We start from the raw sequence: 27,134 nt of genomic DNA on the forward strand, positions 1-27,134 counted from the left end.
ATGTTTGAGGGGGGGGTGGGTACTATCACGGGGGTATATGGCCATCCACAAACCGAGAGAAGGGAGGAGGTGTGGTCTATTGTTAAAGCTTTGGGGAGGGAAGTGACTAGTCCGTGGTTGGTGTTTGGGGATTTCAATGAGATCCTCAACCAATCTGAAAAACATGGGGGGAATCTTAGAAGTGAAAGGCAAATGGCTGGTTTTAGATCTGTGTTAGAGGAAAAGGGGCTTAGAGATCTTGGTTTTTCTGGCAAACCTTTCACATGGTGCAATAGGAGAGAGGGAGATATTATATGTGAGAGGCTGGATCGGTTTCTGGCAAACTTGATGTGGTGTGAAGCTTTTCCCTTGACTCATGTCCAACATGGGGTAGCTACTTACTCGGATCATACCCCGATTTGGTTGGACTCTAATGGGGGGCTGACGAAGCGAAAGGGCTGTCGGTTATTCAGATTTGAAGCAATGTGGATAGGGGACAGAGATTGCACAAAGATTGTAGAGAGAGTTTGGGATGAAAGGGAGGGAAGTGGGAATTGTAATGACCTCATGGGCAAAATCTCTAAATGTGGAGTTGAACTATCAATATGGAATAGAAGGTCTTTTGGAAATGTTCAAAAAGAGCTGGCCTCAGCTAAAGAGAAACTAAAAGAGATGGAAGATTTGGACCCAGTTTATCAACAACTACCTCAACGCAAGGTGGCCCGAGAGGAAGTCCAGAAATGGCTGGAAAGGGATGAACTTATGTGGAAACAAAGGTCAAGGGTTTTATGGTTAAAGGAAGGGGACAGCAACTCAAGGTTTTTCCATCATAAAGTTAATGTAAGGAGGAGGAAAAACTGGATTAAACAACTAAAAGATGAAAATGGAAACTGGAAAAGGGGAGAGCAAATGGGCGAGTTGATAGTTGATTATTTTCAAAGGTTATTTTCTTCTGATTCAGATCCAGAGTTTGTTGAGGTCCTCTCAGGTTTAGAAAAAAAGGTCTCTCCCCAAATGAATGCAGACTTACTACTTCCCTATGAGGCAAAGGAAGTTGAGGACGCTATTCAGCAAATGCACCCTTCCACGGCTCCGGGTCCTGATGGAATGTCTCCGGTATTCTTTCAAAAGTACTGGAGCAAGGTTGGAAACTCAGTTACTAAGGCTGTTCTGAATGCTCTGAATCTGGGGTTTTTTCCTAAGGACCTAAACCATACTTTTCTTACTTTGATCCCCAAGAAAGATAATCCTATAGGGGTAGCTGATTTTAGGCCTATTAGTCTATGCAACGTCCTCTATAAGACAGTATCAAAAGTCATTGCAAATAGACTCAAGAAAATTCTGCCTATGGTTATATCTGAAACTCAATGTGCTTTTGTTCCCGGGAGGCAAATAACAGATAATGTCTTGATGGCGTATGAAATTCTGCACTACATCAGAAACAAGAGAGGGGGCCAGAAGGGTTACATGTCGCTTAAGCTTGATATGAGCAAAGCGTAAGATAGAGTTGAATGGGGCTTTTTGAGGGGAATAATGCATGCTCTTGGCTTTGAACAAAGGTGGACAGGCCTAGTTATGCAGTGTGTATCTACAGTTTCTTTTTCAGTCCTTGTCAATGGCAGCCCGAAAGGTCCTTTCTATCCATCTAGAGGAATTAGGCAAGGGGATCCCTTATCCCCTTACTTGTTCCTCTTGTGTACTGAAGGATTGATTAACCTATTAAGAAGAAACGCTGAACCAGGCAAGATTGAAGGGGTACGAATCTGTAGAGGGGCTCCTCGTGTAAACCATCTTTTATTTGCGGATGATAGTGTAATTTTCTGCCAAGCTGATGGCCCCACTAATGAAAAAATTTTATCTCTGCTGGAGGTGTATGAGAAAGCCTCAGGTCAGTGCATAAATAAGGAAAAGACAGCGATGGTTTTTAGTAAGAATGTGGGGGAAGAGGTGAAAGCTAACATTATGTCAAAGTGGGGAGGAAGCAACACTCAGCAATTTGAGAAGTATTTGGGGCTTCCTCCCATGGTGGGGAGATCTAAACAAAGAGCATTTGCAGGCATAAAGCAACGACTGTGGCAGAAAATCCAGATGTGGAAGGGCAATATGCTTTCTCAAGGGGGAAAGGAAGTTTTATTGAAAGCAGTAGCAATGTCAATTCCGACATATGCAATGAGCTGCTATTTATTCCCTAAGTCCTTATGTCATGAAATGGAAATGATGATGGCCAGATTTTGGTGGAGTAACCAGTCTCGGGAGAAGAAAATTCACTGGGTGGGATGGCAAAAACTGAGTATATCAAAGTTTAGAGGGGGATTGGGGTTTAAAAATCTGCATGATTTCAACATGGCCCTCCTAGCAAAACAAGGTTGGTGCTTGCTCACGAATTGTAACTCTCTCCTTTTTAAGATGTTCAAAGCAAAGTATTTTCCAAAATGCTCCTTGTTTGAAGCAAAAATTGGTTTTAATTCCTCATATGTCTGGAAGGGGATTCATAGTGCCTTGGATTTGTTAAAATCGGGTTGTGCAAGGAGAGTGGGTAATGGGGCAGCAATCAGTGTTTTCAAGGACCAATGGATACCTGGAATTATACCCTCTGAATTACAAAGTGGGCTCCATGCCCCGAGCCAGTCGAATCTGAAAGTGGAAGAACTAATGGACAATGGCACGGGCTGGTGGAATGTTGAAAAACTAAGAACTCTCTTCAATCCAAGAACAGTTTCCCAGATTTTAAAGATTATTATTGCTCCCAGTCATGTAGATTCTTGGTATTGGTTGGATGAAAAGAACGGCTTTTATTCAGTCCGAAGTGGATATAGAAAGCTTCAGTTGGCAAGTGTACAAAACACAGGAGAGGGATCCCGGGACCAACAAATTGTCCCCTTTTGGAAGTGCCTTTGGAAGCTGAAAATTCCTCTCAAAATGAAGTTGTTTACATGGAAAGCCTTTTTGGATATCCTTCCTACTTATCAGAATCTAATGAAGAAGAAAATCCTGGAGTCTGAAATTTGCATTTTCTGTCATTTATGTAGGGAGGATGCTGCACATGCTTTACTCTACTGTCCTGATATTTACCCTTTATGTGTTCAGTTTCAACCTTTACTAGGGGAGATAGGCTGTGGGAAACCTTTTTGGGAGGTTATTCTTGAAGTGAAGAACAAGGGAAACGAAGAGGATCTCATGAAGTTTATAGCGATGGCTTGGGGCCTTTGGTATAAAAGGAACAAATTTATATATGATAATTCTTCTCTACAGTTTTCCTCTGTTTTATCCACAGCCCTATCAATGCAATCAGAATTCAAACAAGTGCAGATCCTCAACAAGGGCAACCGAGAACTTCCAAAGGTTCTCAGCTGGAAACCCCCTCCTGAAGGTAGCCTCAAGATTAATATAGATGGGGCCATTTTTGACGACTTTAACAAAGCTGGAGTTGGGGTGGTCCTGAGGGACCAAGCTGGACGTGTACTGGTGGCCTGCAGCAAGAGCGAGCCTGCTGTTCCTAATCCTGAAATTATTGAAGCTACGGCAATGCTGAGGGGACTTCAATTCGGACTGCAGTGGGGAACTTCTAAAGTCTTGATGGAAACCGACTGCTTGTTTCTAGTGAAAGCTCTAAATTCCCATTCAGAGAACCTAACCGAATTTGCATATGTTTTGGCTGAAATTAAAAGACTCATGCTATATTTCCAGGAAATTTCTTTTGTGCATGTTAGCAGACAGGGAAACAACGTGGCTCATTGCTTAGCAAAGTATGCTAGGAATGTTGATGATGTAATTACATGGTGGGATGAATGTCCTTCTTTTGTTTCTCAAGCTGTTTGGCTTGATAGGCATATGCTTGTAAGGACTTGATCGTTATAATGAGATCTGATTATCAAAAAAATAATAATAATAATTGAGATTTTGCCTTTTTGGGCAAAATTCTCAAAATCTCATATCTCCTTAACTAATTAATCCTAGCTCGTGGGTTTCAGAATCAGTCTTTGGCTTTTATAAATGAGAAATGATATTTGTAGTCGTGGTTGTACAAGCGGCGCGCAGTCGCTTTGAAAAAAATGAATTAATATGAGACTCACATAAAAAAAAACTAACTTTTTAATCGTAGACCCCACTCTTTTTCAAAGTAATTACGCGGCGTTTGCAATTCCACGACTGTATGTAGCATTGCTATTTATAAATAAATCCTAATCTCATAATCTCCTTTGTGTTACATCTTTTCTCAATTTCAATTCCTAATTTCTATATGTTGATCAAATACTAGCCGTCATGATGATTCGTATTATGTCCGACATCAGAAATTCAACTCGATCATGATAAAACTCTTGGTACGCTTAATTTGCTTTTGTTGGCATTTTGAATGGAAAATTAAAGGATATATACTGATCGATCAAAGAAGTAGAAGAAGAAGAAGAAAACAACATGGTTTAAATTAAACGTTTGCAAATAAAGAGCGTGGACCAACCCTAGCAGCTTGACCGAGGCCCAGATACATAGTATATATAGATACGTACCACATAGATAGATATTATATATTTGTAATCTGACGCCATTGGCTTGATCTTAATTGGTTTACTTTGAACGTAGAAAACTTTTGTGGAAACATATATATATATTGCCATTCGTTTTCGGTATAAAGTCGAAACACGCGGCTTACTTTGTTTGTGCTAATTATCCTTTTACACGACATGTACTTATATATATGCTTAATTTGAAAGACTTCAAAACCAATATTGAAACTAAACTAAAGTCTCTGATACGGCATGACTCATGAAAGTTGGACCGGAACAGAGAAAGAACAGCATCGGACCCATTAACAATTCGTGTCCCCAATGTGGAAACATGCATTCCTTTAATTTGTGTATTGGGATTTATGTGGTGACAATCATGCATGCAATAGATGACACCTTTTTTCATTATAAGAAAAATAGGCAATTGCGACCAATTTATAGCAACGAAAAGGCTATTAGCAACCAATGACAAATTTGGTTGCTAATAGCCTTTTCGTTGCTATAAATTGGTCGCAATTGCCTATTTTTCTTGTAGTGAATTTGTGACATCATGCATGGTATGTATCTCTCATGTTTTGACAACATGTGAGTTGCCGTTTGAGGGTTTTGCTCCTAACTATCACTTTTATAAGAAATTAATTATTTATTATGAAAATGATCATTTTTAATCAAAATATGCCAATTTTCATTGTAAATATTTATTCTCGTCATAAATATATAACTTGTCACAAATAAAATCATTGAAGATGAACCAGACAAATTAAGATTCTGTTTAGTCATTAAGATTTCTCATATGAGAATTTTGAGTATTAAGATTAAATATTAAAATATTATATTTTAATATTATTATTATTTTAAAATTTGAAAAGGTAGAAAAAAAAGTTAAATTATTTATTATATTTTATATATAGATTTGAAAAAATTATAATAATAAAATAAAAATTTTATGTTAGAGATAAAAATTCTTTAGGACTAAACTGTACTTAAATTAATTAAGCTGTAAAGATTTCTTTCTTTTTGTTTCTTGGGGAATAAGGCACCGAAATCTTCTAAGTACGTACGTACTCTAGTCTAATTAAAGACTTCAATAGAAGAATATCTGTGTCCTTTAAAAGAAGCTCGGATTTTTATTTTTTATATGACGTTGTGTTTTACGAGGAAATTAGAAATCACATGTTTTTGGAGGCTTTCATATTTTTTTTTGGTCGTTTTCAGACTTTGAAGTTTGAATGATGCAAGCTAGTACGTACGCGCGTAGACTTTTAATTCAGGTTGGAGAGAGGACTACGACTACGTATATTTGGGAGCATTATAAGGGTTATATACCGTTTACTTTTAGTCTGAATATTATTCTATGTAAAATGATATTTGTAGTCGTGATTATGTAAATGATGTGCAGTCATTTTGAAAAAAAATAAATTAATATGGAACCCACATAAAAAAAAAAACTAACTTTTTAATTATGAACTCCATTCTTTTTCAAAAACGATTACGCAGTATATGTAATTCCATAACTGTATATAGCATTGTTCTTATTGTATTATTTGTCAAAGACTCATCTTGGCTTTGTTAGTAGTAGATGGTCTGTTCGATCAAGTCAGAAATTTCGTATAGATTTTTTTAAGAAAAGTAAATTTTACCTTGGAAAAGTATAAAAACAAAAACTATCATTTTTTTGTGGGAATTTTTTTTTTTTTTTAAAGACAGTACATAAAATTTGTCTATTTAAGGCTTATATTTTATATTATATATTGTGAAAAGAAAATTCAAATAGAAATATTAATTAATAACAAATTTACTCAAGGAATTCTCTTTTTTTCTTTTTTTACTTGTTTCTTCTTTGAAAAATACTAGATCCCCCGCTGGGAGCTACTGCTCCCAGTTTTTTTTTTTTTTCTTTTTCTTAATGATTAAAAAAATTTTGTTTAATTTTTTTATAAATTTTTTTATTTTTTTAAATATTTAAAAGTATTAAAAAATGATGTGTAAAAAAATAAAAACAAAAATTTAAACTTAGCGGGAGCCCCAACGATGACTGTATAAGGCTCCTTCTTTATTCAAATCGTGCTTATTGGTGGGAGGTACAGTTTTTTAAAAAATTATATTTATATTTCGACACAATAAATATTATGCCTATTAATATAAATTAGGAAAATGTTAGTTAATTTGAATCGATAAAAGTGCTCGTTTGAATTTTTTTTATTTTTTTATTTTATATTTTTACTTAATAATTGAGGAATTGAATATTAGTGAATTGATTTTTTTAAAATATTAAAAAATATATAAAAAATTATTAAAGAAAAAGAAAAAGAAAATTAAAAAAATGCATGATAGGTCGAGTTCTTCGGTCTCGGTCATTGTAGCACAGTTCTGGTATTATAAAAACCTGTCACGTCAATTTACTTATACATACATATGTGTATATATATTAATTGTGTTTTGAATTTTTTAATGACTGTCGTGAGGCACAAAATATATATATATATATATATATATAAGAGATTATAAACTTGTAATTAGCAAAACTCATACTGTAGAGTACATTCTGTACTATGTGAAATTATATAGACTAATTTGGATCAGTACCTATTATTTAGTAAGCTTGTTTTATTTAAAGTACTTATGGGGCAATGGTATGGGCTCTATCCCAGCCGGCCCAAGCAAGGCCTACTCCCATTAATACTATATGGACTCTATTTTTATCTTTTAGGGTTACGGATCGGATCATTATTTTCTTCTCTGAGACAACCTTCCTCGCTATGACTATAGCTCTGGATCGATGATCATGAACTGGGACGGTGCCGAATGAATTTGTGACAAGATGGCATTTGTGATGGAGCTCCTTTCGAATATACAAGCTCGAGGCAAGCCTTTAAAAATAGAACCTATTTAATTAAAGAAATAAATTTTTAATGGAATTCCCTTTTTTTTTTTTTTATTTAAGAAACTTGTACAATTTATTAAGGTAGACATATATCCTTTTCACAATGGAGACGTTTTTGTTTTTAATGATACAAGTTACAGGTATAGATACGTAAGTGCATCAGTTATTTTAAAAAATAAATAAATAAATAAATATGAGATTCACATAAAAAAAATATTTTTTAATAATAAATTCTATTTTTTTAAAAAAAGATAAGAATGCAAGGCTTACAAAACCTATATATCTAGCATAACAATTGGCATTTTTAGGCGTTGATAATATATGAACGTCTCATGTAGCAGTATCTGTTATAATTCTTTTAGAATTGGTAATTAAAAATTAGTCCGATCGAGATCAACACTGCCTGCCACTCTTACAAGACTTTGATGCAAGTTAACACCAAATTATTAATCGATCGGTTGTCTGTTTCTGTCAAACAGTTTTAGGAGCTTAGCTTCACTGTGAAGGCGCTGCTGATCTCACGTTCGACAGTCTTCTCTCTGATCTCATGCACGCAGTACTCACAACTTTTAAGTTGTGAAGATGCTTCAATATTTATTTATTTATTCTTTATATATATGTGTTTGTGCAGTAGTCAATAATATAAGTGCTGCTATCATTGTTACCATCTTTCTAGCTTGGTTGGACTCAAACCTCGAGTACTACTACTGCCATGGAGAGGCCCTACTCGAGCAGTGGTATGGTGAAAGGAAATAAGGGTTCTAACAGCTTCCGCTTTGAAGAAGATCGTTCTTCATGTCGAACTTCATGGCTTGCAAAACAGCACTACACATGTAGGTTCTGCAATAGGCAATTCAGATCTGCTCAGGCTCTTGGGGGTCATATGAATGTTCATAGGAGGGATAGAGCTGCAAGGCTGAGACTCTTACCTCCATCTGTTTCTGAATCTCAGAACCCTAATCATGTTTTTGCCTCATCGCCTTCATCTTCTTCAGCTAAGTTACTCCTGCCCACAGATCGTCGCTTGCCTTCTTTATCACTCATTACTTCATCTTCACCATCATCGGCTTCAACTAATGAAGAGAAGAAACTGGTAATAAGTTTACCTCGAGTCGATCTCTTAAATCCTCAAGGCAAGGATATTACAAATAAGAGACGGATCAGAAGTGTTCTAGGGTTTCAAGGATTGAACGTTTTTGCGCAGAAAGATCGTGAGCCTACGGTTTGCAGGAAGGAAAGCATAGTTAGTTTGGACTTGGAGATTGGCTTACTGAAAGACCAAAAGGAAGATCTGGATTTAGAACTTCGACTTGGTTGGTATTAGGTGCAATTTTCAAGTCCTTTGCTTTCTCCCTGCCTTGGCTTCTCAGATACCAAACGATGGCCGCCGGTACGTCTATGCACGGGTTATCTTGAGAAGATTGAATTATAACAAATATTGAGTGTATTGGATGATAGAATTACCGATCAGGACTCTGCCATTGCCTCTTATATTCCATCAGCTGATCACTAATGTTCATCCTTCTTGATCTCTTTAATTTGTATTTTTTGGTACGTAGGTCATGTGTTCTTGTAATATACCGAATGCATGCGTTGAATAGCTTTCATTGGGAGCAAATATGCATGGTATTGTTTTCATGATGAAGTACTGTGAGGTTAACTTTGATCGTCATAATATTTTACTTCGTTGTAATTTTGATTAGTGTGTGGTGGGGTTGTCCTTTGTTAGGTTAATTATTAGATAGGTGAATATTAAAGTTGGTGACAGATATAATCATTCACCCTAATTCCTACGAAAGATGGGATGTTTTACTTGATCATGTCCTCTCCCTCTCTCTCTCTCTCTCTAATCTCTGTATGTGCTTCTTTACAATATATGTATGTGTGTGTAAATATATATATATATATATATATATGCATATTACACACGCTTTCTAGGTATACATGATCAGATTGTTTTTCAATTCAAGTTCTCGTACGTAAGAACAATGCCGATCTGTCACTCTCCTATATCATGGGCCCTAAGTAAGGTTGACAATCTAATCAACCTACTTATAGCTAAGGAGTAGTTGTTAACCGACAAGTACTTAAACACGTGCATTTATGATGACTTAATTGGATGACTCTCCGCAACCCATGCATCTACTTGTTTGTGATGAAATAGTGAAAAAGCAAGGTCAAAGTCTAGGACGTCTGACAATAATAAAAGAAAAGAAAGTCTGCATCGTCAGGACGTGGATGACTTCATGCCTGTCCTAAAGATCAAACTGTCAAAAATCTAGGACTCTACGCATTCCACCGACTCGGATCTGCTTTGCGTTCGATAGCACTATTAGTACACATTGCCTTGTCCGATGATTCAGAGTAGTGGTATGTTGGTCATCCCTGCAACTGGCCAGGATGTTGTATATTCCAACTTCTGATATTATATTTTGCTTGTTCCCCACAATGTCTGGTGTCAGCAACGTAATGATGGCATTTCTCTCTCTCTCTCTGGAGGATAGTGAAACAGGCTGTACATAAAAGTCATTGGGGGAGTTTGGAACTTAAAAATGATATCATGTCTGAAGTGCGTAACATTGTAGACCAAACAAAAAAAACCCCAAAAGGGAAGTGTGAAGCATTGAGGGTAAGAAAAATGGACACATGGGGCTAGAGCTAGCATGACCTGCCAAAAGTGCTTGTTTAATTTAGTGAAAGTTGACGGGGTACTATGGGTTAAAGAAAGCCAAGTTCGCCGCACGTTAGGCATTCATGTTGTTGCTCCTTTCCTTTTTGCTCTCGATCTCTTTCCTTCTTTGAAAAAAGAAAAATATAAATGAATCCCGGGCTTGGATTGCAAATTAGTTTGACATTGGGCCTGGTCTAGACCCAGATAATATGTATTAATTAGGCTAGACAATTTGCCACCTTGAATCACAGAAAGTAATTATAATCATTGGTAATTATTACCCGGGGCACCATCCTTCGGCTCTGATATGAGTTCTTCGAGTCTATCTTGTTTCCCCTCCGGTCAAAATGGAATAGTTTGTGGGTCTCGAGAAAAGCCAGAAATTTATGGGTCGTTTGTCGCGATCAAGGAAGGAGTTTAGGTTCATTGGCTATCGTAATTCTTTATGTTAATAGAGGAAAAAGACAATGGATCTTAATTTATACCATAATCATAAGCTTCTATATATGGATCTATACTTAGCTCCTTATCATATTTGCTTATATTACTTTTGGATGTGAATTAGCAGCATCTCTCGCAAATTCTGAGAAGCTCTTCTTCTTATCATGTCACAAATGCAAAAACCAGAAACTCCAAACTACTGGAGATCATTTCATTAATTCTAACGATCGACCTTCTCGTGTCATGCAAGTTATACATATGGACATTGGAATATGGAGCTCTTTGTGGCCTTCTTCATATATCTTTTCTGATAACTTTTATCACCAACATGCAGTCAGTTAATTTGAAGATATATATATTCTTCTTTGGAAAAATTCTATATCTCACTCCATCATCTCACTATACAAGATGTTTTATTATCATTAGATGATTATTTATTGAATAATTATTTATTATATGATGATAAATATGTCACATTTTACGTAATAGAATGAAAGTAAAATGTAAATATGATGTTTAGTATTACTCATCAATTTTATTATAAAGTAAATTTAATAAATTATATATATGAAATAATATCAATTTGCGAATTTATCTAATATTTCTATAGTCATATATAACACTTTTTTTTTTTTGGGTCTCTAGATCTCTTAATTATTAATTTCGGATCGAGTTGACACTTTAACAGGTCAGAGAAGCCGGTATGGTCAAAATGTCTGACTGTCTGCTTGCCTGGAGGTTTTCCAGAATAACTTTTTGCAAATAATTTTCGTCATGCTGATTAATTATTAATAATTAGTTGAGCCATAACTATCGTCCACCTTATTTTTCCTTCCACTTCAGGATGAATTAATAGCTGCTGGATAAAAGAAATTAAATTTCCATGCCATTTTTTATATATATGTTGGATATATATAAACAAAAACTATATATATAATCACTTTTACATATTTTTTTGTACATTTTACTAACGTGACATATATGCACCATTAATATCATACCAGATTTCAAATTTCAATTTGTTGTAATATTATACCGACCTACGATGCATGCAGCATTAACATCATATTTCACGGCAATCGAGTCTTAATTATTGCATAAAGAATATTTATAGACATCTTATGCATGTATGCCCCTAGCTATAGCTAGCTAAGACAACCATATTATATATAGGTTCACATCTATATATACTTAGGTAACAGATTAAGCGAACAAAACTGTTTAATTCATACATAAAATATATAGTCAAAATCATGTAAAGTAGAAGACAGAATGATTTGGTAGATCATCAGATCACCAATTGAAGTAGTAGTTGAATCCACAGGCACTTGTGTTGTTTTCGTCCATGTTCTAGCCTTTGTCCTTTTCTTTGTAACTTTTCCTCTGACGGTTTTCTTGCAGACTAAGTCAAACCCAACACCAATATATATTATTAATAATTAATTAATAATTATTAATTATTAATTAGTACCCCCCCCCCCAACAACAACTTGTAATAATAATATATATATGATGTAATTATAAACGCCGAATGATCAATTATATAATATGCATGAGGACTGATTAACACTATGTTACAACATGATTTTGTTTCTTTATTTTTGGTCTTTTTCGGTAAAAATTGATCAATATTTTTCTATTTTATGTGAAGGGAATTAATGGCCGTAGGATGTTTTGTCTGATGACTGAGTATACATGATGTTTTAACGTCTAAGAGTGGTTAATTAGTTTGTTCTCGCTAGCTAGCGACCGAATCGAACATGGCGTATCATTCATGCATGCACATAACATATTAAAAATGGTTTCTTATTGATTTGTATCATTCATGGTCACGGAGTCTAACATGGAGTCAGGGTCATGATTCGAATCCAACAATATCTACTGATCTAATTATTTCATATTAAATCACCCATTATCTCAAAATTAAGTTTAAATGATAAGAAGTTTAATAACTATTTAATTAAGATACATATATTCTAATAAAATTCTCATTTTGTACAATTAAAGACGACGCACCTGCTTAGATTAATGCGGCCACATGCTTAACTATATATTGATCTAATTAATTACTATATATGATGTAAATCCGCTTATAATGTATGTGTGTCAGCCCGGCCGATCGATATTGATGCTGAGAAAGAAAGAGATCGATCTTTGGGCCTTGGAGTACTTCAAGAGAATACGAGAGGAAGTTGCAATTTTTAGGGGATTCCGGCCCTGCGAGACTTGATTGGTGCTCACCCCTAGCAATATATAATATGAAATAATGAACTGAAAAAAATGATAAAATTACTATATATTTCCTTGTTGATCAAATACTATTGTTTAGCACGTACTTAAAGCCAAAAATATAAAACATTGCCCGCAACATGATGATCAGACCAAACAGAGACGAACGTGTCGCATATTCTTATTTTTCGGATCCGGGCAACATCACATATATACAAGTTCTATTAATTGTGATTTTTCAGTTTTCTTCTTTTAGTTTCTAAGGGTTTTTATTGATATATAGTAAGGAATATTCATTAAACAAAGTGTACGTACTCCTGTATGAATAAGTTGAAGTACTGAGTAATTCTTGTTTTAGTGCAATAAGCTGGAATATACATCGTTAAGATTGCTGATCATCTCCAAGCTACCTGCGTGAACGTCTTTTCCATTCAAAAATTCTTCTATTTTGTTCCTTCCACAAAGAATACACAGTGGCTGTCAAAATCATTTTGGTTAAAATACTTGTGGCCAACCAATCAACTCTCGTTTTTCCAAAGCATATAAATATATATATATATATATATAATTACAGTATATACTTGTGGAAAAGTGGTCCAAATTTGATCTTAAAAAAAGGAAAGAAAAGAATAGTTGTCATGCCTTTCTTCAGTTTCACCACAAGTTCATCATGATCATGCGCTAGCTCCGGCCACGAGTACTCAGGCAATACTTATTTGAGAACATATATAATATAATCTATCATCCATAGTGGCTCTTATAATAAACCCTTCTTTTACGGATTTGTTAACTTGCTTAAGACATCCTCATTTTTTATTCCTTTCAATGGTTTCAATGGCAAAATGAAATATATATCTATATATATACGCGACAGCCATGATCATTATGAGTTATATACGTACGTAGGATATGTTGAACGCGATGGCACAAAGATGATGTGTTTCCAATAATGATCATTGTTTAGAAATTAGTTGTAGTACTAAGGACAAGCATAAGCTACAAAATGCACTGTTTTTTTTTTTTTTTCCTCTCTCTCTCTCTCTGTTTAACACATAGGAAAGTTCCTACATCTTTCCTATCGATGATCAGAATGTGATCCATACGGCAAGCTAGGTCTCTATATACCTAGCTATATATATATAACATGATAGTTTATATATATAGAGTGTGTCTCCAAGAAAAAGGTAAAGGAAAAACATCACTTTGTAGTGATCATGACTATCATGGTCGATCTGGGATGAAATTGCCCTGATCAGATGCATATTCATTAATTAGAAAGACCTAGACTAACCCATAATTAATAACCCTAATTGTCATGACCACTCGGATGTCATTAATGAAATTTGACCACCAAGTTTTTTATGACCGCATTAATATATATATATATATATATATTTGTAAAACTTATATGGGGGGTCGGCGAACTGATAGGTTCATTTACAAGTATTTGTGGTAGATAAGAGCTGCTATAGTTACGATGCTTATATATATTATATATTATATATTGTGGAGTTCTTAATTAATTAATTTATTCATCTCGAAAATTTCCTTTGACTAATTTGTAATTATGAGTACGCACGCGTACTAATTCAGAGCAATTTTCATCATAACATGTATGGATTGTGTACATTCCTGATGATTAAGTACGGGCGCTCCATACGCCAAGGTGACACACTATGTACGTAATTGGTGGTCGACATTATATTCATAGAGAAGATTTAATATTCGTCGATCGATGTAAATATATACGTGTGTAGAGAGAGAGAGAGAGAGAGAGAGAGAGAGAGAGATCATGACAAAACAAAGACCGTGTTAAGAAAACCTAGATGAAAGCTACAAGAGCTATATAATGATAGACAAAGCATTGAAAAGAAAATGCATAAAAATAAGACTTGTCTGCTAAATTATATATAGATATCAAGAATCCACAGCCGGCTATGCAAATGCAGGCTCTCTCAGCAAACTTCTAGTTAGACTTTTCTCCCTCAGACAAGAATTCACTCAATACTCGTATAAATATATATATATATATATATATAGCGCTAGGTAAATTCCCATATGTCCTTTATTTGTTGTCTCTTTCACGACCCCCCACTCCTATTCTTCTCTATTATAGGATCCTCTTTCTTTCCTATAGTCTCGAGAAACAAACAGTTTTTTTTCCTTTTCTGCAAGAAACCTTGAAGCTTTACCATGGAAATCATCTACGAGGAAGATTCAAAGAGCTCGAGTACTGAAGAAAGCCATCGATTAGAAGAAAAGGATGATGAGGGAACTGGCCGCTCCTACGAGTGCGTGTTTTGCAAGAGAGGCTTCACTACAGCACAAGCCTTGGGTGGACACATGAATATCCATAGGAAAGATAAAGGCAAGGCGTCTAGACCCAATTCAGCTTCTAATAATTCAGTCGTTTCCAGCGGAGCCGATGAAAACTATGGGAGTCTTAAATCATCCCTACCATTTCAAATCTATCCCACCTCGCATTATCCCAAAGCACCTGATCAGATAGAACCCGTAATTTATCAAATACCTTTCTCGGCATCAACATGGGATCTGAGGCTGCAGCCACATACATATCACGGTGCTGAGTTGTCTGTGCAATATCCACGATATCTAGATCTCTCTGATGAGAACTGGAAAAGAAGTCTAAGATTGCAAGTTGGTCCAACGCATCATCATCATGTAGATCATGATCATGAGGGAGAAAAGAGATCAGAAGTTGGCAGTGAACAAGGTGAATTGGACTTGGAGCTTCGACTTGGTCATTATCCATAGGATTTTGTAAGATATTTAAGAGCTTAATTTTATGGAGCAATATTGATATTTTCTGTTGTACAGCTCTGGATTATATATATATATCTTACATATTATTAATTCAGCATCGTATTTCTTTCATATACAAAAAGTGGGATTGGAGAAGTTATTAATGGTATTTTCTTAGTGTTGGTATTTGAATTTGAGGCCTTCTTGGCAATAGTCTATATATGTTGAGGAATCATGCATGCGAGAAAAATGTTTTCCACTTGGATTAATTCAAGAAAAGAAGGCGAAAAATGAAGGCAGGCTAGGTTTCCAAGGAAGAAGGTATCATTTTTCCTCTCTATAAAGTAAAGACCTAAATTAATTTAGGGTTCTATGAGATGATCATGTTATATATTAAGTTATGCTGATCACTAGCTACCTAGCTAGCTCCCTTATTGTCCTATGTTTTCTTTCTTTGCCTTTCTCTGATCTTTCCCCATGCAAGTCATTTCTAATGGAATTGAAATTTCTCGTGATCCCAGCAATTGATATATATAGCTTGCTAATTGAATTCCTTGTCAGCTATTTTTTTTTTTTTTTCATGCATGTTATAATATATTGCTAAGAATCTTGATCTGGAAACCCTAGTTCATGTCTAGCAGGAAAAGGGGGGATTGCAAACAGTACCAGCTAATTAATTGAAGACCATTAATCAATTAAATGATCAAGCGGCCTAGCTACTCCATTATTCATGTCTGTTATCTAGCTAGCTAGGATATGATGCATCATCCCAACTAAATAATTTATAAATATATGTAAAAAAAAAAAAAGAAAAAACTACTTTTTGTACATTAATATACTATCATGTACGTACCATATACATGAATATACTATCATATATCTAATAATGATCATCTGAGATCATGACCTGACTAAGTACAATCATGAGTACTATATATTTCTTATATATATACATATATATATATATATATGTATATATGTAGCCTTACTTCGGTGAAATATATGAGTATTTGTAAATATCTCAAAATTAAATCCTAGCTAGGATTACCGCCATTAATAAAATCTGGTGATTGAATGAATAACACAGAGCTAGCATATATATATTATATGCATGGAGGAAATTAATTACTTCCCTTAATCGACATTAATGGACATCATGAGTACTTGTGACACCGCCTTGTGACACCGCCTTAATTAAGTAGTGAAGCACATCATGTATATGCATGATTTCATTGAGTACTTGACTATCCCTCTCAAATCAGTACTACTACGTACTGGAGTCACACTAATTAAGATATTACGAGGAGAATTTTCATATCAAACGTTTAATAACACGTCGAAATAGAATGTTTAAGGGCGCAAAGTACTCATATTATTGGTGGCTTATAAGTTTTATAAAATATTAATGATCAAAGGCTGCTAGCTGAAGGTTTTGGGATAATACTTATTATTCCTGCTAAAAGCTCATTTGCAGGAATTAGTTACATAAACAGCTAGCCTTAATTGGGATATTGAATTGCAGTACATGTTTCTGTGCACGTACAGTTACCATCTAGACTGATCATCGACCATAAGGGTACTGTACGTATCAGAAGTAGTATTGATGAGTGTCGAATTTATATAAGCAGATTGCAAGGTGGGACGTCGTACGATGTCATTTCCATTAATTATGAGGGAGAACTAAATAATCAGTACTGAAAGCTGTATTCGCAGTTAAAATTGGGAGTTAAATTAGCAAGCTAATTCTATAGGTATTTATACTTTTGGTTCACAGATATCATTCACTATAAGAAAAATGGATAATTGTAATTACTAATAATCTTTTCGTTGCTATAAATTAATCGTAAAAACCTGTTTTTCTTGTAGTGGATCATCAATATATACTGGTCAAAATTTCTGTTGATTTTAATTGTGAGCTCTAGGATATATACTTTTGGGAAAATTAAGATCACTCTTGTACGCCTCCGCAAGATCGACTTATAAATATATATATTCTATAAATCGAAAGAACTCGATCATTAATGTTAAGTAATCATAGAATATGTCAACTTAATAATTAGTACTTAATATATAATTAGTAATACGAGTGTTATCTATAATTGACCAAAGGGATCGGAAAGAAACATTCTGCAGGCCATTAGAGTATATATATACATATCATCATGTGTCATGATGTGTACATGTTTATCATGTTCTATATATATATACTGTAATTAGTCATGATCTTGTCGATCCCTGGATGGCGGATTATCTACTACAACATTTGTCATGCATACGATGCGTGTAATTGCATGTGGACTTGTTCCTCAAGCAAGAGGACGCAAATGTATATTTGAATCACAAACCACCCATAAACGCGCACGCGCATTGTCGTATTATATATATATATATATTTTTTTTTTTTTTTGTCTTTTCCGTTTTAATTCAACTCGAAAAAAATTGCACAAAAATGCTAAGAATATTAATATTTATGAGTGTGTTTGTTGGAGAGTTGGTCAAGTGTTATTAGCATCTCTGTCAGCTCAATGTCCATACAAATGCACCAGTGGTCTAGTGGTAGAATAGTACCCTGCCACGGTACAGACCCGGGTTCGATTCCCGGCTGGTGCACATTGCTTCTTTTTGCTCTTTCTTCTACTTGTTTGTCCACCCAAACTGTTTTTACTTTTTAATTGTTGATACTAAAAGACTGCCACGTGGACCCATGCCAAAAACCAAACACCCAGAATTCAGGTACCTAAATTCAATAATTCGACTCTTCTTCCAAAAATTTTAAATTAGTCCAGCTTGGTCTATTACTTATAAAAACAAAACAAAAAAACTTGTCCTGTCCTGCTTGGTGACTTTATAGTCTCAATTTCTTTCAGCTACAGATCTACTCATATCTTACCAAATCAAAACACAATGGCACAGCCACTGATCAAATGTCACAAAGCCACTATTTCATTGCAGAGTGCAGACAGCGAAACAAAGTAAGCTTACAAGTTTTTCCTTTTCTTTCCATTCAGGTTTTGGGTTTTTTATGACTGAATCAAGGATTGCTAAACATGAAGAGCAGCAACAATTACGCTCCAAAAGATGGTCCAAGCTGCCTAGATAAGAGCAAGACCAAGCGGATTGCGGCCCCTACATCGTGCTTGACACGGTGCACAATTCTACCAAGCCAAGCTTCCAAAGCCCGATAATTTTCATCGCAATGTCCAGATAGGTTCATGACCACCTTTGGAGCTGAGCTTGTTATGATTACAGCATATGATCAAAACATGAAACAGAACAGCGAAGGGGAGAGACAGGGAGGGAGACTATGATGCAAACAGCATATTAACTGCCAACCATTCCATCTATTTGACATCAATTTGATACATGCTTACCATGAAATCTTAAAGGCAGGAAAACACTGATTACAGTAATAAAGCGAGATTTCTCGTCCCAGTCTCACAAAAGCTACATGCTCTAGCAAATCCATCATAGATTGATTACCTAGTAAGATAGTATATAACTAGAAAAATGATGACAAATGATGCCACAAGTGTAAACATTCTTCGGCTTGATTTGGTCTCAAATACCTACAAGGTAAAACAAGCTCATCATAGCAAACATACTGCAGAAGATATTGGATCCTAAAATAAACTAGAAATGGGGAAGATTAAAAAAAAAGATAAGAAAATGAACTACCGAATGACTTATATATTTTCTTTTATTTTTTATTTTTTGGATAAGTCAGAAAGATATATTTTAATGGAATAGGAAAATGTTATTTATTGTACATACCATCTTGAAACGATCCATGGTTCCTGACAAGACTCCCCTTGATGAATCCATATCGTTGCCCTAATGCATAGAATGCCACATCTTACATATATATATAGAGAGAGAGAGAGAGAGAGAGAGAAGCAAAGAAGTATGCTGCCATACATACCATTCTGTCCAGCATGCGATTATGACTTTCCACCTCCTCATTTATATCTCCTGACAACTGAAAGTAAAATGCATTAATATTTGCTTTGGACACTTAAAGCTAAAAAATGCAAGATGTTTGTAACACTCGCTAATGCATATTATTAAACATTGCTTTGCTCGCTTAAGCTTCAATTTGAAATAGTTGCTGGAGCTTTAACCACTATAGGGGAGTTCTATCAGATATCGAAGTTGCAAAACTGAGAAGGCAGAATCCATAAAAGTTTAATCCCCTCATCTATCTAGAAGGTTTTCTCAAAGATGCTCCATTTGGTTTGTTGTGAAACTGGAGGAGCACTTATATAGTTACACGAACAATTCCATTCTTGGTTCCAGATAGATGTCCAAAATTCCATTTTTTTTCAACTTCCTGTATCCTCATAAAAACAACGTAAAACTCTGTCTTTGATTATATAATAAAGCAAATTCAAGCCAGTCATGAAGTTCAACAACTAACTTGAACATTTAAGCTTACTTGCTAAGATAAAACTTACTCTCTTCAGCATAATGACTCTGTCTTGCAATCCATCTATTGCTTCTTCATTGTCATGCTCATCAATTTCATGGGAGGAGTAAGAAGATGAGGCATTTATGCCACCCTCCTCGATTTCATCAAAAAGAGCAGTTCTATTGTTACGAAAGTCCCTGCATGCAAGGAGATCTTATTTCAGAAGTTTCTAATGTTTAGGGGCATACATTATATACTATATATCTTGGATTTCACCACTTTTGGAGACTGATTAAAATCATATTATTATTACATAAATATATATATATATGCGTGAGTAATATATGTGTGTATATTACACATATAAAGATGCTATCACAAAGCTAAAATGAATAGATGAAATACCATAAACTACTCAAATTTCCTCATAGAGTAAAACTCAGCAGAATCATAAATTCACTGAGGGAGAATTGGTATAGAAAGTCATTATTCACCCAGAATTACAAGGCACCATGAAACAATATTCGAATATATGTATCATTCTGAACTACGTAGGACCAATTCATCAGCCACAGAGCCATGAATATTTCATCTCCAACACATACCAATACTTTCCATTTCCATTGAAATACTTACTAAACAGATGTTGAACCTCATAAGAGGTTTGAGGAAACATATCAACTGGTTGAAGCATACTCCTGGGTATTCCGGGATAAAGCTCGAATATCCTACTATAACCTTTTTTTCATATACAAGTATAGCAATAATTCAAGTTAAACCAAAAATAGTGGTTTACAACACAAATTCTGACAATTTGGTACCACTAATTAGGGGTGCTACCCGCACCTCCCAGTGGGCGGGTCCCCCTGTCCAGACGTCATCCGCCCGCACTACCATCCTCTCCGTCCCACCCACGGCGAATAGACAACCGGAAAACAGCAAAAAATTCCAAAACAACAATAAATCCACATCCATCCACAACAAATCGGAAAACAAAAAAAAAAAAAAAAAAATCCAAAACAACCAAAACGCAATAGATTTGAAAAATGAAAAATAATGGTTGTGGGTCTCTTCGCAAACCCACAGCCTTTCATGCTTCAAGGAGGAGGAGAAGAAAAAGTGAAGGAGGAGCCGAGGAGGAGGAGGAAAAGAAGAGGACACTGCAGCAAAAGGGGGAGAGAGAGAGAGAGAGAGAGAGAGAGAGAGAGAGAGAGAGAGAGAGAGAGAGAGAGAGAGAGACAGCAATGGGGAGGGGGGAGGATCTGGAAGAGAGTTTAATTTTTTTTAAAATAAAACCTAAGATAAAACGATGTTGTTTTATTAAAGTAAATTATTATTTTTTAACATATATATATGGGCTGGGCAAGCCCGCCCCCAGCTACATGTGGGCATCCACCGGTACCCCCCCGGCGCCTGCATCCGCTAACAAGGGCCCCACCCAACCCAGCCAAGCGGATGCCGAAAGGGATGGGGTGGAGCAGTGGTGCCCTGCCGCCAGGCCCTGCCACTAATGTTGTCTTTCTTAAGTCATACCAGATGGAGAGAGAGAGAGAGAGAGAGAGAGAGAGAGAGAGAGAGAGAGAGAGAGAGAGAGAGAGAGCTGGGAATGTGAATCCTTGGATATATTGTAAACATAACCCAGTCCATATTTATATTAATTCAGGGCAAAAGAGCATCCAGCCCCAGCATGTAAAGGAACCTTTTAGTATATATATATTTTTTTATACAAGTAAACCTTTGAGTTATATCTGAGCCGGTATCTTGTTGCAATGGCAAATAAAAGACTGTTTCCAGGACTAACTGTCCTGATCATTATGTAACTGGTGTATATATCGTATATTGAATAATATACAGATGGGCAGGTAATTGGATTCACATACCGAAAATGATATACTCCATTGATATTGTAGCACAAGAGTTTCATCAGACTCGAGCTTTGCGTACAGCCACAAATGTATTATACCCTCAAAGTTAACAGTTGCATGATAGCCAGTGATTCTATACGTTCTTTGAAATCACACAGATTAATTGATGAGACTTTCTATTCATGTTCTAATATAAGCATCAGCCTTGAAAGTATACTATGTAAAGCAGCAAAAACTTCACCAAGCTTAGTGAGCTAATTTAAAATTGAGTTCAGTATTTTAAGGTATATTTTGCTGATGATAGATGCAGTAGTTAGCATGCTCTAGATCCTTTTACAAAGCATAAAAAAGCAACCATATTATCAAGAAAAAAAAAAAAAAACATCTTTTTTCATTTACTTAGATAAGCAAGTGTCTATGATTCATCAAAGTGCAAACAAAATGGGTACTTTCGCCCACTTCTGAGTATAAATGTACCATATAGACAAGCAAAGGATGTATCACCTAGATGTGAACATAATACCACAAGTTGGTGACACCTATCTGCCACCCATAATATCCACATTGTATCCCAAGATTTAGCATGAGAGGGTAGTGAATGGGATCCCACATTGCCTAGGAGAGAGAAGTTCTTGTGGTTTATTACGATTGCAAGGGGCTCCGATTGTATCATTGACTAGTCCTTTTGGATTATAAGTCTAACCATGGATTGGGCTTTCCTTTGGTCATACGAATTGATATCAAAGTCAATCCTAAACTTAGAAATGGGACTTGAACCGTACCATCTACTACATAATGGCTAGAAGAGAACATCAAGATTTAAGGAAGAGAAATTGTAACGCCTCTGATTGAGAATGAGAGTGGTAAATGGGATCTCACAATGTTTAGAAAAGAGTCTTGCCGTTTATAATGATTCCTTTAAAATCTATATTTTAATAAGTAAACGAAGATTTTATTAAAATCGCTAAAGGCATAATCCAGATACATGGATAATATAGAAAACCATGGAAGCTCAGCCCATGAAAATCTATAGAAGCTACCCAAAGGAAGAAGTATTGAAAAAGAAAGTTATAAGCTCCTCCATCCATCATCCACTCTTGATCCTCAAACTTTCTTTCATACCTTTCACACCAAATATACCACACTAGACAAATAGGAACCATAATCCGCTCTACAAGGCAGCACGTTTAGTCAGTAATAAGCATATATATACCAGACACCAATAAGAACATAATAAGATCTCCCCGTGTAGGAAATTTCACAAGCTTACAAGCACGCAACAATCTATGCAGATGAAATCTAGCAGTGTCCACTATCACCAAATCAGACTATGAGATATTTTACCATCTTCATAGAAAAAAAAAAAAAAAAACCGTAATTCACGAATGGTTGAAACAAGTAACACGAAGATGGAAATTTACCAACCTTCTGGCATTCATAGCTAACAAGATCACAGAATCTATATGCGCAACTCTGCTTCTTGTACTCGTAATCCCAGTTTTTCGATCTTCTCAATTGCTTTAATTAAAAGAATTCCAAGAAATGAATCAAAATGAAAGAGAAACAACCAGAAAATGACAAAAAGAAGAGAAATTCATTGGACAGGAAAAAAAAGAAAAGAAAAGAAAAGGAAAATCATATACGCATGGAAAAATCAAGAAAATTATTCGAGAAGTTGGGGGAATTCAAATATGAGAAAAGGATTGGGAATCGAAGAGAAGGGAAAGAAGATTTCGGAGGGTATACGACGCGTAGGAAGGTTACCTTTTGGAGGAAGCCTGGAAAGGTTTTACGGTGTGCCACAGCTGAATAAGGTGGCAGAAATACGCAGCAGTAATCGATTTGGATTTGCGTCTGTGAATATCTCTATCCGTATATAAAAAAAACACTATTTTTTTTACGCCTATTGTCTTATCTAAACATAACTTCCATGAGTTCGACACATATATATACTACTTTTACGCGCATCTAGTTTAATGCTTAGTTTGGATAGAAAAAAGGTTTATCTCGTTTTATTTAATTATTATAATAAATAATTTTATTTTTTATTTTTAAAATAAAAATAATATTAAAAAATATTATTTTAAAATTTATTTTATTTAACTTTCGACTTCTATATAAAATCATATCATTTTATCTTACCATCTTGACTATACCTAAGTCCAATCATTATTCTTAAAATAAACAAATATGAGAACAAATGTATTATATACTGTTGAGAAATGCTAAATGAACCAATGGTTCTACCAATTAATTAAATCTTTTTTTAAAAAGGAAATCTGTGTATTTTAAAAAAAAAAATTATTTAAAGATATTAAAAAATATGTGAAAAAAATGAAATTACAGTGATCAGTCCAAACTATCGATACTGGTAGCAAGACTCATATACTATTAGATATATATCATCGAAATTTAATAGTTATCTAAATAATTTAAAATCTGATATGGAATAATAGGAGTCATTTAGATAACATAATTGATAATGTAATTGCAAAGGAAATGACCCCATATGGAAAGGGTTTAATTTGAAAGGGCTATTCGATAAGCAATTTAAATTTGGAATCTTGTTACGTATAAGTAAAGTTGCATACTAATTTGTGTATCAATACTGATTCCTTCATATTCAAAATTTAAATTAGCATTGTTTTTAATAAAATCTACTTTTTAACCAATCACATTAAAATGATACACATATTAGTGCATAATTATGCTCGCAACTAAATTTTTCCTTATCAAAATAAGCGCCTCGTTTGGTTACGCAGTTGAAATAAGATGAAATGAGATATTTAAATAATAATGAGATTTTTGAGTTAAAATAGAATGAAATAGTTTGTAAAACATATTTTGTAAGAGACTCCTCGAAAATCATAAATATTATCCAAGATTGTAAGAAATGATCTACGATAATAATTGAGAGGTCAGTATTTCACATGTGGGTAATTGAATAGGAAATAAGTTTTGAGAAAATAGGGCATCTTATCAAGCAGATTATAGTTCATTGGTTGTGCTCTTCCGAGGTTTTGTCTCTAACAAGTAAAAAAGAAAAAAGAAAAAGAAGGTAAACTAACAACTAATAGACAACTAGTGAATAAAATAATATTATTTAAAAAATATTTTTATTTGATATATTTTAATTTTAAAAAAAATTATTTTTTTAATGAAGAAGTTATAGATATATTGTGGATGGGTTGTTATTGTATTATTACTCAAAATAGTTATTTTATTCTTTAAGTTGGTGTATAAAGTAAATTATCTACATTATTTAAATGATAATATTTTATTTATAATATTCAAATTTAAAAACTTATATTTTAAATCAAATTATGTCACGTAATCAACTCAGTTTCTTTTCTTACTGTATTCTTATTAATGGCTCACCACAAACTACTTTCCAAGTCATATGCAAGGGGTATTAGCCAAGGTGGCCATGTGTCACGTACCTTACTTGATTATCCTTTGTTTAGAGTCGACCTTGAGTGCTCTACTTAACCAACTTAAGGAAAATAAAGTAATCACTTATATTCTAATTGCCAGTTATAAAATTTCTGTTAACCATTTGTATTTTTATAAATGAGAGCTTGTTATTTTGTAGATCAAATGCATTGGAGTGGAGTCGAATGCTTGAGATCCTAAGCCTCTATGAACAAGCATATATATAGACAAAGGCTTAACAAAGATAAAACTTCCATTCATTTTAGCATAAACACAAGGAATGAGACTAAGCTTACGTTTAGGTAGTAAGGTAACCTCAAATATTTTGTAAATAGTAATGAAAAAAATAATGATAAAATAGTGAATAGTAGTAAAAAGTATGTAAAAAATAATAAGAAGATAATAAATAGTAGTGGAGTGTTCTCACACCCAAATGGAGCCTAAGAGAATCGTCATGAGTATAGCAAGGGGCAGGGCTTCAAATTCATATGAAACATATCTTAGTCTACTTGCTCTTATAGGTAGATCAAAAGCAAAAGATTTTTGCATCATTTTAGACAAGATGAGGAGTAGAGGCAATAATTGGAAAACGAAATTCCTCTCACAGGCTAGAAACGAGATCTTGTTAAAAGTTATGGTACAATCCCTTCCCACTTATTGTATGTGAGTCTTTAAGCTTCATTCTTCTTTGTTAAGAGAGATCAATAGAATTATGAAGCAATTATGGTGGAATTAGCAGCATAGCGAAGGAAAAATTCATTGGATTTCATGGAGTCAAATGGGAAAGTCAAAGTTTGCAAGTGGCTCGAGGTTTAGAGGTTTGGAAAGTTTTAACATGGCTCTACTTACAAAACAAAGCTGTAGATTATTACAAAGGCCTGATGCACTCCCAAATGAGACTCTGAAATTGAAATATTTTCTTAATTCCTCATATTTTGAAGCTAAAGTTGGGTCAAACCCTTCCTATATTTAGAGAAGTATACATGCAGCAAAGAATCTAGTGGAGGAAGATCTTTATAGAGGATTGGCAATGGACAACATGTGAGAATTTGGAAAGATAAATAGATTCCTCAATCATCATCTTTTCGAATTCAAAGTCCTATGTAGGAGTTAGGTGGTGATGAGTGTGTTGCTACCCTCATTGATTTAGATCACAAGTACTATAATACTCCATTGATTGATTCCATATTTTCAACTACAGAAGTTGCAATTGTTAAAATAAATTCCTATTAGTGCTTGTAACTTTCCATACAAGATCATTTGAAGATCCTCTAAGAATGGTATTTTCTCTGTGAAGAGTGCATACCATTTGCATAAGGAGATGGTTAAAAGGGTTAAAGGATAAGGTTCATGTTCTAACTCTAAGGTCTCGTTTGCTTTCGTGATTGAAAACTAAAATTTTGAAAACTTCTCAAAGTTTTCGTACTGTCAGAGGTTTTACAGAAACAAACACACATTTTGATCTACCAATTTTCATATCAAAAGATCTCAAATTTTTTCTCAAATTTTCATCTCCTTGGAACTCACCTTATTTCAATACTGTTCTCTCCAATAATATATTTTAAATAAACAGTATATTGACATGAATACACACCAAAAAAATGTAAAAGTTGTACCAAACATGCAGCAAAATATTTGATTAAAAAAAAAATATTTACACATAAGGTAAATAAATAAAAGGAGCAAAAAAAAAAGCACCATTGGTAAATAAATAAACAAAGAAAGCAGAAAAAAAAAGTGACCAAATGGTTTCTCTCGATTAAAAAAAAGAAGAAGGAAGCAGTGAAAAAAACTGCATCATTGGTAAATAAATAAATAAAGGAATTAACCAAAAAAATAAAATAAAGCAGAAAAAAAGAAAAAATTTGCACCATTGGTAAATAAATAAACAAAGGAAGTAGCAAAAAAAAAAAATTGACTAAATGGTTAAGAAAAAAGGATGCAGCCAAAAATAAAAAAT

General features: G+C 34.4%; 4 protein-coding genes and 1 non-coding gene across 5 annotated transcripts; 4 read left to right on the plus strand and 1 right to left on the minus strand.

Moving 5' to 3' along the window:
• Nucleotides 1–1,512: 1,512 nt before the first annotated feature.
• LOC122306534 lies at nt 1,513–3,828 on the plus strand. The gene has a single exon (XM_043118960.1). It carries the CDS (start codon nt 1,513–1,515, stop codon nt 3,826–3,828), a length of 2,316 nt encoding a protein of 771 aa, XP_042974894.1.
• A 4,138-nt stretch (nt 3,829–7,966) lies between these two features.
• Nucleotides 7,967–9,126, plus strand: LOC122306602 (transcriptional regulator SUPERMAN-like). The gene has a single exon (XM_043119029.1). It carries the CDS (start codon nt 8,081–8,083, stop codon nt 8,690–8,692), a length of 612 nt encoding a protein of 203 aa, XP_042974963.1. The 5' UTR covers nt 7,967–8,080; the 3' UTR covers nt 8,693–9,126.
• A 5,663-nt stretch (nt 9,127–14,789) lies between these two features.
• LOC122308459 (zinc finger protein KNUCKLES-like) lies at nt 14,790–15,562 on the plus strand. The gene has a single exon (XM_043121789.1). It carries the CDS (start codon nt 14,903–14,905, stop codon nt 15,482–15,484), a length of 582 nt encoding a protein of 193 aa, XP_042977723.1. The 5' UTR covers nt 14,790–14,902; the 3' UTR covers nt 15,485–15,562.
• Nucleotides 15,563–18,011: 2,449 nt separating this feature from the next.
• TRNAG-GCC lies at nt 18,012–18,082 on the plus strand. The gene has a single exon. It is a non-coding gene; the product is annotated as a tRNA-Gly (tRNA).
• A 698-nt stretch (nt 18,083–18,780) lies between these two features.
• On the minus strand, nt 18,781–23,650 carry LOC122306590 (bet1-like SNARE 1-1). Its single transcript, XM_043119020.1, has 6 exons — nt 23,507–23,650; nt 23,168–23,260; nt 19,924–20,074; nt 19,392–19,448; nt 19,244–19,303; nt 18,781–19,038 (listed from the first exon to the last, which is right to left on the minus strand). The coding sequence occupies exons 2-6, from the start codon at nt 23,179–23,181 to the stop codon at nt 18,949–18,951; spliced, it is 372 nt and encodes a 123-aa protein (XP_042974954.1). The 5' UTR covers nt 23,182–23,260; nt 23,507–23,650; the 3' UTR covers nt 18,781–18,948.
• Nucleotides 23,651–27,134: the final 3,484 nt, after the last annotated feature.

Source organism: Carya illinoinensis, chromosome 4, assembly GCF_018687715.1.
Source record: "Carya illinoinensis cultivar Pawnee chromosome 4, C.illinoinensisPawnee_v1, whole genome shotgun sequence".
Classification (NCBI taxonomy): Eukaryota; Viridiplantae; Streptophyta; class Magnoliopsida; order Fagales; family Juglandaceae; genus Carya; species Carya illinoinensis.

Coding starts and splice junctions, on each gene's coding strand:
- LOC122306590 (XM_043119020.1), bottom strand. Junction 19,304..19,391: donor ATCGCATGCTGGACAGAATG/GTATGTATGGCA, acceptor TCTATGCATTAG/GGCAACGATATGGATTCATC. Junction 19,039..19,243: donor CCATGGATCGTTTCAAGATG/GTATGTACAATA, acceptor TTTACCTTGTAG/GTATTTGAGACCAAATCAAG.
- LOC122308459 (XM_043121789.1), top strand. CDS start 14,903: ATGGAAATCATCTACGAGGAAGATTCAAAGAGCTCGAGTACTGAAGAA.
- LOC122306534 (XM_043118960.1), top strand. CDS start 1,513: ATGCATGCTCTTGGCTTTGAACAAAGGTGGACAGGCCTAGTTATGCAG.
- LOC122306602 (XM_043119029.1), top strand. CDS start 8,081: ATGGAGAGGCCCTACTCGAGCAGTGGTATGGTGAAAGGAAATAAGGGT.